At 47.5% G+C, this 11,650-nt stretch overlaps 2 protein-coding genes across 2 annotated transcripts in view; both read left to right on the top strand.

The window, feature by feature from the left end:
* Nucleotides 1-2,010: 2,010 nt before the first annotated feature.
* On the top strand, nt 2,011-2,554 carry LOC144500826 (large ribosomal subunit protein eL21-like). The gene is given in 2 exon segments (XM_078224304.1): nt 2,011-2,114; nt 2,117-2,554. Coding segments are annotated over 2 exon segments (480 nt in total). The 5' UTR covers nt 2,011-2,032; the 3' UTR covers nt 2,515-2,554.
* Nucleotides 2,555-2,983: 429 nt separating this feature from the next.
* The window catches only part of coasy (CoA synthase), a 68,271-nt gene continuing 59,604 nt past the window's right edge, over nt 2,984-11,650 (top strand). The window contains exons 1-2 of the mRNA XM_078224298.1: nt 2,984-3,161; nt 4,630-5,313. Of these exons, the coding sequence (XP_078080424.1) occupies nt 4,647-5,313 (667 nt within the window). The 5' untranslated portion in view covers nt 2,984-3,161; nt 4,630-4,646. The remainder of the gene's footprint in view (nt 3,162-4,629; nt 5,314-11,650) is intronic.

Below are 11,650 nucleotides of genomic sequence, written 5' to 3'. Positions count from 1 at the left end.
TTCACCACCCTCTGGGAGAAGAAGTTCCTCCTCAACTCTGTCTTAAACCGACCCCCCTTTATTTTGAGGCTGCGTCCTCTAGTTTTAACTTCCTTACTAAGTGGAAAGAATCTCTCCGCCTCCACCCTATCCAGCCCCCGCATTATCTTATAAGTCTCCATAAGCTCCCCCCTCATCCTTCTAAACTCCAACGAGTACAAACCCAATCTCCTCAGCCTCTCCTCATAATCCAAACCCCTCATCTCCGGTATCAACCTGGTGAACCTTCTCTGCACTCCCTCCAATGCCAATATATCCTTCCTCATATAAGGGGACCAATACTGCACACAGCATTTCAGCTGCGGCCTCACCAATGCCCTGTACAGGTGCATCAAGACATCCCTGCTTTTATATTCTATCCCCCTCGCGATATAGGCCAACATCCCATTTGCCTTCTTGATCACCTGTTGTACCTGCAGACTGGGCTTTTGCGTCTCATGCACAAGGACCCCCAGGTCCCTTTGCACGGTAGCATGTTTTAATTTGTTTCCATTGAGATAGTAATCCCATTTGTTATTATTTCCTCCAAAGTGTATAACCTCGCATTTCTCAACGTTATACTCCATTTGCCATATCCTCGCCCACTCACTCAGCCTGTCCAAATCTCTCTGCAGATCTTCTCCGTCCTCCACACGATTCACTTTTCCACTTATCTTTGTGTCGTCTGCAAACTTCGTTACCCTACACTCCGTCCCCTCCTCCAGATCATCTATATAAATGGTAAATAGTTGCGGCCCGAGTACCGATCCCTGCGGCACGCCACTAGTTACCTTCCTCCAACCGGAAAAACACCCATTTATTCCGACTCTTTGCTTCCTGTCGGATAGCCAGTCCCCAATCCACTTTAACACACTACCCCCAACTCCGTGTGCCCTAATCTTCTTCAGTAGCCTTTTATGGGGCACCTTATCAAACGCCTTTTGGAAATCCAAAAACACCGCATCCACCGGTTCTCCTCCATCAACCGCCCTAGTCACATCTTCATAAAAATCCAACATGTTCGTCAAGCACGACTTTCCCCTCATGAATCCATGCTGCGTCTGATTGATCGAACCATTTCTATCCAGATGCCCTGCTATCTCCTCTTTAATAATGGATTCCAGCATTTTCCCTACTACAGACGTTAAGCTGACCGGCCTATAGTTACCCGCCTTTTGTCTCCTTCCTTTTTTAAACAGCGGCGTAACATTAGCCGTTTGAGGGAGGTGCCGTGTTGGGGAAGGTGCCGGGTTGGGGGAGCTGTTTTGTTGGTGTGTTGGTTTGTTGGGGGAGGTGCCGGGTTTGGGAAGTTCCCGGGTTGGGGGAGTTGTTGGGTTGGGGATGTTGTTGGGTTGTACAGACTAAGGGACTAACCAGATGAAGGGTTTATTGAACAATCTGAGCAGCTTTTACTCACTGTGTCTGTCCATCCTGCTTCAGATGTGGAGATGCCGGCATTGGACTGGGGTGAACACAGTAAGAAGTCTCACAGCATCAGGTTAAAGTCCAACAGGTTTATTTGGCTGCATGAGCTTTCGGAGCCTCAGGCTTCTGGAGCAGCACAGCACCACCTGCTCCCATTGGCCAAGCGCCACTGCAATGCATGCTCCATTGGCCACACCGTGCAGCAATGCCTGGGTTGGGGGAGTCTGAGACTCCGAAAGCTAGTGTGGCTTTTGCTCCCAAATAAACCTGTTGGACTTTAACCCGGTGTTGTGAGAGACTTCGGCCTTTTGGCTAAGATCAAGTGTAGTTGTGCGGATGCTGCACTTGGTTGAGGTTATTAGGTTACATTTAAGCTTCATTTTCATATGAAGCAATTTTTAAAAGCGGCATCTCGGCCTTTTGGCTAAGATGCAAATGAGATCCAGCCTTGGAGGAGGAAGGCCTGCACCTCCTCCAATCAGCTTGGCTCATGTAGATCAGGCCCAGGACAGGGGTTGCAGACCCTGTCTCGTCAGCTTGGATCAGAAATGTCTCAACTTTCTCCGCCATCTTGCAGTAAAGGTCCAAGATGACGAACACCCGGGGTAAGAGGAGGGGGACTCGATATATGTTTGCAAGACCCTTCCGGAAACATGGGCCTGTTCCTCTTTCTACTATTTCCGTACTTACAGGAAAGGCGATATTGTTGACGTTAAGGGCACAGGCACTGTACAAAAGGGTATGCCCCACAAATGTTACCATGGCAAGACTGGAAGAATTTATAATGTTACACAGCATGCTGTGGGCATTATTATCAACAAGCAAGTCAAGGGCAAGATCCTCGCCAAAAGAATTAATGTGCGTATTGAGCACATCAAGCATTCAAAAAGCAGAGACAGTTTTCTGCAGCGTGTGAAAGCGAATGAAGCAGCAAAGAAAGCAGCGAAGGAGAATGGGACCTGGGTTGAGCTGAAACGCAAGCCTGCTGAGCCCAGAAAGGCACACTTTGTACGAACCAAGAACAAGAAGCCACAGTTGCTAGAACCAATTCCATATGAGTTCATGGCATAATTGTGATACCAAATCAAATAAATTTACTGTCAAAAAAAAACTTGTTGAGACTCTGAATTGGACTTGATTTGATTGGAAAAGTATTTTAAAAATTGTGAGCGACTCCTTACTGAGCTGCTCCAGCTCAGGGAGTTGTGGCCAGTCCTGCGGGTTCACTCCAGCCTCATTCCCTCAGTGACGCCCCTCGGTTTAAATTTATTTTTACATTTTAAAAAATTACATAAACTCTGAATTCCTTTCATTGTTTCTATCACATGTTATTATGGCCAATGGGAGCAGGCGGTGCTGCGGCGCTCGGCCAATGGGAGCAGGCGGTGCTGCGGCGCTCGGCCAATGGGAGCAGGCGGTGCCGCGGCGCTCGGCCAATGGGAGCAGGCGGTGCCGCGGCGCCCGGCCAATGGGAGCAGGCGGTGCTGCGGCGCTCGGCCAATGGGAGCAGGCGGTGCTGCGGCGCTCGGCCAATGGGAGCAGGCGGTGCCGCGGCGCTCGGCCAATGGGAGCAGGCGGTGCTGCGGCCTCGCGGCTCTGGCTCTGACTCGGAGCCGGGGTTTGAGGCCTGAGTCTCGGGAATGAGGATCACTTTCCCCCGAGAGCGGGAAGCGCGCGGCCTGCAGCGGCCCCGGGTTTAGCGCGGGTGTCGGATCCGGGTGGGTGAGAATCAGAGTGACCGATCGGCCCATTGCCACCAGGCTGGCCTTCAACCCCTTTCGTTCCATCGCACTTGGATTATCGCTCAAAGCTCGACCGCTTATTCATTTAACCGACCACTTGACACGCCTACACCGACCATTCGGCCCATCGAGCCTGCACTGACTCTCTGGCAGAGTATCCCACCCAGGCCCATTACCCTCTCCCATATCCCCCATCCGTTTACAACAGCCAATCCCCCCGTACCCACACATCTTTGGATTGTGGGAGGAAACCCACGCAGACACGGGGAGAACGTGCAGACTCCGCACAGACAGTGACCCGAGCTGGGAATTGAACCCGGGTCCCTGGCACCGTGAAGCAGCCATGCTAACCACTCGTCCCAACACACGTCACTAATGCAGTCTGGAAAAGATCCATCATACTGAAACTTCACTTTCTGTACTTGCACCAACTTGTCTGTCATCTCACTCCCTTCAATTTCTTGGCTCTTGTACCACACAGCACTGTGCCATACAACTTTGGAAAATTCATAAACATGACCTGTACTGCACTTATTTTATCAATACACTTCTAATTACTAATGAAAACAATTATTAAATTGTAACTAGACTGGACTATTAATATAAAGAGCATAAGATCCAATCCTTGATTTGATTTATTGTCACATATATTAGCATTCAGTGAAAAGTATTGTTTCTTGCGCGCTATACAGATAAAGCATATTGTTCATAGAGAAGGAAATGAGAGAGTGCAGAATGTAGTGTTACAATCGTAGCTAGAGTGTAGAGAAAGATCAACTTAATGCAGATCAAACTTCAGATCAACTTAATGTCAGGATAGTTTTAGAATTTGATTTTACTTTTTTTTAGAAAGGCTAAGAAATAAAAAAACTGGTCTCAGTAAAAATAATTGTGCAGCCATTGGATTGTTGTAAAAATCTAACTCGTTCACAAATGTGTTTTTGGGGAAGAAAACTTGCTGTCCTTATCTACTCTGGCCTTATCTGTGAATGCGATTCCACAATAACGTGCTAGACAAGCCAGTTGATTGTATCCGACAATGGATAGGTAGTTCACCAGCATCTTGGGAGATCAGGTGGCGCAGTGATTAGCACTGCTGCATCACAGCGCCAGGGACCCGGGTTCAATTTTGGCCTTGGGTAATTGTCTGGTGGAGTTTGCACATTCTCCCTGTGTCTGATGGGTTTCTTCCAGGTGCTCCGCTTTCCTCCCACAATCCAAAGATGTGCATGTTAGGTGGATTAACAGGGCAAATATGTAGGGCTATGGGGATAAGGCCTGGGTGGGATAACCTGTTGGAAAGTTGGTGTAGACTTGTTGGTCCGAATGGTCTCCTGCACTGTAGGCATCCTTTGAATTAGGGCTGGACAATAAATGCTGACCTTGCCAATGACACCTACATCCGAAGAAGGGACTAATTGTGACTTTTGCTTTTTTCTTTCAGGATAGCCTACAAGAGTGATGGCCATGTTTCGAAGTGGTATTCTTGTTCTGACGTCGCCACTTTCCCTTATTCCATTGCGCATTGCTCCAGTTTTGGCAGCAACTGCAAAAATAGTTGAGGACATTTTATATGTTCATTTGCATCCAGGATTGGGACTGACAGGCAATTGCATTCAACCCAATCCAGTATATATACCAGCAAACCATGAAGTTTCCCAACTGCTAACTAATCTTTATGCAAAAGGTTCTCATGTGTGCAATCACCTGGACATCAGGGTAGTTCTCTCAAATGTTAAAAATCACACTTCAACTCAGCAGCCATTTTCATCAGTCCAGATGCTGTCTGAACCACCAGAGGTGGTTGTAACAGACTACAAAATTCCAGATTTAAACCAGTCCAATTTAGTTACACAGTGCTTGGAAAAATATACTCTTGGATGTTACACATGCAAACCCAATTTGAGGGCTATTTTTTTGCCACCTAGCACAGATGATACAGAGAGCATATCCTGTTCTGATAGGGAGGATTCTGGTTTATGTGAAAATATTCCAAGTTACAGTGATGTTGTGTTAGGTGGAACATTCGACAGACTCCATTCTGCTCACAAGATCCTTCTCAGCGTGTCATGCCTGCTAACAGAAGAGCGTTTGTTAATTGGAGTGGCTCATGGAGAACTGCTTAATGGTGAGTATTATCTCCTGGGTGTAATTGTCCAGATGCAATATGTGTTTTTTGGGTTATATGCACATATATTAATCATGCCTTGTGCATCTGTCATAGATGATGAAATTTGTAGTTTGAGCATATACAAAAACTGCTGTAAAAGCAGATGCTCATTTTTTTGTTATTGTAACGAAACTAGCTTAGCTAGTGTAAAGTGTAAGTATTTCGAACGAATCAAAAGGATAGCCCAAATGAATTGATCCAATCTATTTCACCGAGAAACGGGAATTGCAGGGATCAGAAATTGGAGGGGCATGGATGAGAAATTTCCACCATTTGGTGGATTTCCGACCTTGGCATTTCAGAAATTTAGAGATGGTAGTGGGTTGAAAAAAATGCACTTTTGTCAGTCAGTGAGAGTGGAAACTGACTGCAAAGTTGTGATTAGAGGAGCAGCAAAAGCAGGAGAGACAGTGTCATGCCTCCAATCATAGGTTCTGTCTCTTCCACACTTGCGGCTCCATCTCTGAAGGAGCAGTTCTGTCTTTTCCATGGTTTCTGCTTCTCCAATTACAGCTTTGGTCAGTCCTGCAGCGACCATTCAGGAGATTTTCAGCTGTATTGTCCCATTGTAAGGCAAAAATGGTGGTATCAGCTCTCCTGCTCGCTCTTGCAGTCAGCGGTCACTAGAACATTCGCAACCCGTGCAGAGGGCCTCCAGGTACTTGTTCTTGGAGTCAGCCTTCTTGTAACTGTTGAAGCAGGTAGAACTCGCATTGTGATTCCATTTTCTCTCGTAGTTCTTGAACCAGACGGCCCCAGCTCAGTTATTGAGTAAGTTATCAGTGACTGTGGTCATTATTCTCATTAATATTTAAATTTCAGCTTCCTTTCTGTACTGTAAATATTGGCAGGAAACTTGGTTTTGGAGTGAGACGAAGGTAAAACCAAAGTAAATTTGCACATAAGTTGTGTTTAAACTGCTTTTGCAGTCTGCTAATATCACCAGCCACAGAGGATCTGCACGTTGGGACTTGGCAGCACTAGGCACAACATCAATGTGGCTTCACAACTCTGAATCTATAAACATACTCCCCAAAGTTTCAGGTGATGTTTCATACCTTCTTTCATCAATATTTCCCGTACTCTGTCCATTGCATTTCAGGTCAATTATTTCCCTTTGCTTCATAAAATCATTCTGGAGGAAATTGCAGTTCTAATTGCAAATGCAACATGCTCTTGTCTTTTTTTTTTACTTATTCATTCACAGAATGTGGGTATTGCTGGCTGGACTAGCATTAATTGCCCATTCCTAATTGCCCTTGAAACAGTGGTCTTCTTGATCCATTGCAGTTCACGGGCTTTAGGTACATCACAATGCTGTTCGGAAAGGAGTTCTAAGATTTTGGCTCAGTGCTAGTGAAGGAATGATGACATGGTTTCAAGAGAGTATGTGTGTTGCTTGGAGGAATCTTGCAGGTGGTGGTGTTTCTGCTGCCTTGTCCTTCAAAGGGGTAGTGGTCATTGGTTTGGACGATTATGATAGAGAGTAGTTTGGAATGAGAAATATGAAGGGGCCAAAGTAGAAATCTTTTGAGGACTGCAGAGATAATGATAGAGCTAGATTTTCTGTCGCTACATAGGAATGGAACTAAGTGAGGATAGTCCAATCCAACTAGACAACAGAGGAGTTCTGGGATGATGTTTTCAACAATCACATCAGAAGGTTCGGGAAGGATAATAAATAGGGATAGTTTACCACTGTAAGCTATTACCTGACCTATACAAGAAATGATGTGGAGATGCCGGCGTTGGACTGGGGTAAACACAGTAAGAAGTTTAACAACACCAGGTTAAAGTCCAACAGGTTTATTTGGTAGCAAAAGCCACACAAGCTTTCGAGGCTCTGAGCCCCTTCTTCAGGTGAGTGGGAATTCTGTTCACAAACAGAACTTATAAGACACAGACTCAATTTACATCAATAATGGTTGGAATGCGAATACTTACAACTAATCCAGTCTTTAAGAAACAAAACAATGGGAGTGGAGAGAGCATCAAGACAGGCTAAAAAGATGTGTATTGTCTCCAGACAAGACAGCCAGTGAAACTCTGCAGGTCCACGCAACTGTGGGAGTTACAAATAGTGTGACATAAATTCTGATTCTAGGATCGCATGATAAAGACTCAGGAGGAAAAAAGCAGAAATATTTATGTGAAATAGTGTGACATAAACCCAATATCCCGGTTGAGGCCGTCCTTGTGTGTGCGGAACCTGGCTATCAGTTTCTGCTCCGCGACTCTGCGCTGTCGTGTGTCGCGAAGGCCGCCTTGGAGAACGCTTACCCGAATATCAGAGGCCGAATGCCCGTGACCGCTGAAGTGCTCCCCAACAGGAAGAGAACAGTCTTGCCTGGTGATTGTCGAGCGGTGTTCATTCATCCGTTGTCGCAGCGTCTGCATAGTTTCCCCAATGTACCATGCCTCGGGACATCCTTTCTTGCAGCGTATCAGGTAGACAACGTTGGCCGAGTTGCAAGAGTATGTACCGTGTACCTGGTGGATGGTGTTCTCACGTGAGATGATGGCATCTGTGTCGATGATCCGGCACGTCTTGCAGAGGTTGCTGTGGCAGGGTTGTGTGGTGTCTTGGTCACTGTTCTCCTGAAGGCTGGGTAGTTTGCTGCGGACAATGGTCTGTTTGAGGTTGTGCGGTTGTTTGAAGGCAAGAAGTGGGGGTGTGGGGATGGCCTTGGCGAGATGTTCGTCTTCATCAATGACATGTTGAAGGCTCCGGAGGAGATGCCGTAGCTTCTCCGCTCCGGGGAAGTACTGGACAACGAAGGGTACTCTGTCCACTGTGTCCCGTGTTTGTCTTCTGAGGAGGTCGGTGCGGTTTTTCGCTGTGGCGCGTTGGAACTGTTGATCAATGAGTCTAGCGCCATATCCTGTTCTTATGAGGGCATCTTTCAGCGTCTGGAGGTGTCTGTTGCGATCCTCCTCATCCGAGCAGATCCTGTGTATACGGAGGGCTTGTCCGTAGGGGATGGCTTCTTTAACGTGTTTAGGGTGGAAGCTGGAGAAGTGGAGCATCGTGAGGTTATCCGTGGGCTTGCGGTACAGTGAGGTGCTGAGGTGACCGTCCTTAATGGAGATGCGCGTGTCCAAGAATGCAACCGATTCCGGAGAGTAGTCTATGGTGAGCCTGATGGTGGGATGGAACTTGTTGATGTCATCATAGAGTTGTTTCAGTGATTGTTCACCATGAGTCCAAAGGAAGAAAATGTCATCGATGTATCTAGTGTATAGCATCGGTTGAAGGTCCCGTGCGGTGAAGAAGTCTTGTTCGAACCTGTGCATGAAGATGTTGGCATATTGAGGTGCAAATTTGGTCCCCATGGCTGTTCCGTGTGTCTGGATGAAGAACTGGTTGTTGAAGGTGAAGATATTGTGGTCCAGGATGAAGCGGATGAGATGTAAAATTGCATCTGGAAACTGGCAGTTGTTGGCGCTGAGCACTGAGGCCGTTGCAGCAATGCCATCGTCATGGGGGATGCTGGTGTAGAGTGCTGAGACATCCATTGTGACGAGGAGCGCTCCTGGTTCAACTGCTCCATGTGTGCCGAGTTTCTGTAGGAAGTCCGTCGTGTCGCGACAAAAGCTGGGGGTTCTTTGTACAATGGGTTTCAGGATGCCCTCGACATAGCCGGAGAGGTTCTCGCACAGGGTCCCATTGCCCGATACGATGGGACGGCCGGGTGTGTTTGCCTTGTGTATCTTCGGGAGGCAGTAGAGATCATCAGGCTCACCATAGACTACTCTCCGGAATCGGTTGCATTCTTGGACACGCGCATCTCCATTAAGGACGGTCACCTCAGCACCTCACTGTACCGCAAGCCCACGGATAACCTCACGATGCTCCACTTCTCCAGCTTCCACCCTAAACACGTTAAAGAAGCCATCCCCTACGGACAAGCCCTCCGTATACACAGGATCTGCTCGGATGAGGAGGATCGCAACAGACACCTCCAGACGCTGAAAGATGCCCTCATAAGAACAGGATATGGCGCTAGACTCATTGATCAACAGTTCCAACGCGCCACAGCGAAAAACCGCACCGACCTCCTCAGAAGACAAACACGGGACACAGTGGACAGAGTACCCTTCGTTGTCCAGTACTTCCCCGGAGCGGAGAAGCTACGGCATCTCCTCTGGAGCCTTCAACATGTCATTGATGAAGACGAACATCTCGCCAAGGCCATCCCCACACCCCCACTTCTTGCCTTCAAACAACCGCACAACCTCAAACAGACCATTGTCCGCAGCAAACTACCCAGCCTTCAGGAGAACAGTGACCAAGACACCACACAACCCTGCCACAGCAACCTCTGCAAGACGTGCCGGATCATCGACACAGATGCCATCATCTCACGTGAGAACACCATCCACCAGGTACACGGTACATACTCTTGCAACTCGGCCAACGTTGTCTACCTGATACGCTGCAAGAAAGGATGTCCCGAGGCATGGTACATTGGGGAAACTATGCAGACGCTGCGACAACGGATGAATGAACACCGCTCGACAATCACCAGGCAAGACTGTTCTCTTCCTGTTGGGGAGCACTTCAGCGGTCACGGGCATTCGGCCTCTGATATTCGGGTAAGCGTTCTCCAAGGCGGCCTTCGCGACACACGACAGCGCAGAGTCGCGGAGCAGAAACTGATAGCCAGGTTCCGCACACACAAGGACGGCCTCAACCGGGATATTGGGTTTATGTCACACTATTTCACATAAATATTTCTGCTTTTTTCCTCCTGAGTCTTTATCATGCGATCCTAGAATCAGAATTTATGTCACACTATTTGTAACTCCCACAGTTGCGTGGACCTGCAGAGTTTCACTGGCTGTCTTGTCTGGAGACAATACACATCTTTTTAGCCTGTCTTGATGCTCTCTCCACTCCCATTGTTTTGTTTCTTAAAGACTGGATTAGTTGTAAGTATTCGCATTCCAACCATTATTGATGTAAATTGAGTCTGTGTCTTATAAGTTCTGTTTGTGAACAGAATTCCCACTCACCTGAAGAAGGGGCTCAGAGCCTCGAAAGCTTGTGTGGCTTTTGCTACCAAATAAACCTGTTGGACTTTAACCTGGTGTTGTTAAACTTCTTACTGTCTATACAAGAAAGCCAGATATGATCTATGGAGGTCCATGAAAGATGCCAAAAGACAGTACCGGACCAAGCTAGAACCCCAGGCTAACAACACGGACTCCCGCTGACTATGACAAGGTCTGCAAGACATCACAAGCTACAAGATGAAGGCAGGTAAAATCGCAGGCTCCAATGCACCCCTCCCCGATGAGCTCAATGCATTCTATGCTCGTTTTGAGCAAGAGGTCAGCGAGAGCATGCCCTCCATCCCAGAAGCCTCGGACGAACCTGTTTCTGAGGTCACAATTGCCGAGGTCCGAGCAGCCTTCTCAAAAGTGAACCCACGGAAAGCAACTGATCCAGATGCGGTTCCCAGACAAGTACTCAGTGCGGGTTTGCAGACGAGCTTCCGGTTGCTCTGACATCCATCATTATGAAGTGCTTTGAAAGGTTAGTCATGGCACAAGTCAATTCCAGCCTCCCAGACTGCCTGGATCCACTGCAGTTTGCCTGTCGCTGCAACAGGTTCACAGCAAACGCCATCTCCCTGGCCCTACACTCAACCCTGGAACACCGAGATAACAAAGACCACAGCTCAGCCTTTAACACCATTATTCTTACAAGAATCATTTCCAAACTTTGTGGCCTGTGGCTCAGTTCCTCTCTCTGACTGGATCCTGAACTTCCTAACCCTCAGATCGCAGTCAGTAAGGATAGGCAACAACACCTCCTCCGTGATAATCCTCAATACTGGTGCTCCGTAAGACTGTGTCCTCAGCCCCTTACTATACTCCTTATACACCTTTGACTGCATGGCTAAATTCCCCTCCAACTCGATTTTCAAGTTTTCTGATGACATCACCATTGTGGGTCGGATCTTAAACAATGTCGAGACAGAGTACAGGAAAGAGATAGAGAATCTGGTGAACTGGTGCGATGACAATAATCCCTCCCTCAACGTCAACAAAACAAAGGAGATAGTTATCGACTTCAGGGAGCGAAGTGGAGGGCATGCCCCTATCTACATCAACGGGGACGAAGTGGAAATGGTCGAGAGCTTCAAGTTTCTAGGTGTCCAGATCACCAAAACCTGTCCTGGTCTCTCCATGCCGACACTATAATTAAGAAAGCCCACCAACTCCTCTATTTTCTCAGGAAATTTGGCACCAAAAGAGAAAATGCTGGAAAATCTCAGCAGGTCTGGCA

Source organism: Mustelus asterias, chromosome 11, assembly GCF_964213995.1.
Source record: "Mustelus asterias chromosome 11, sMusAst1.hap1.1, whole genome shotgun sequence".
NCBI classification, from domain to species: Eukaryota; Metazoa; Chordata; class Chondrichthyes; order Carcharhiniformes; family Triakidae; genus Mustelus; species Mustelus asterias.
This window is presented reverse-complemented; position numbering and strand designations above follow the sequence as displayed.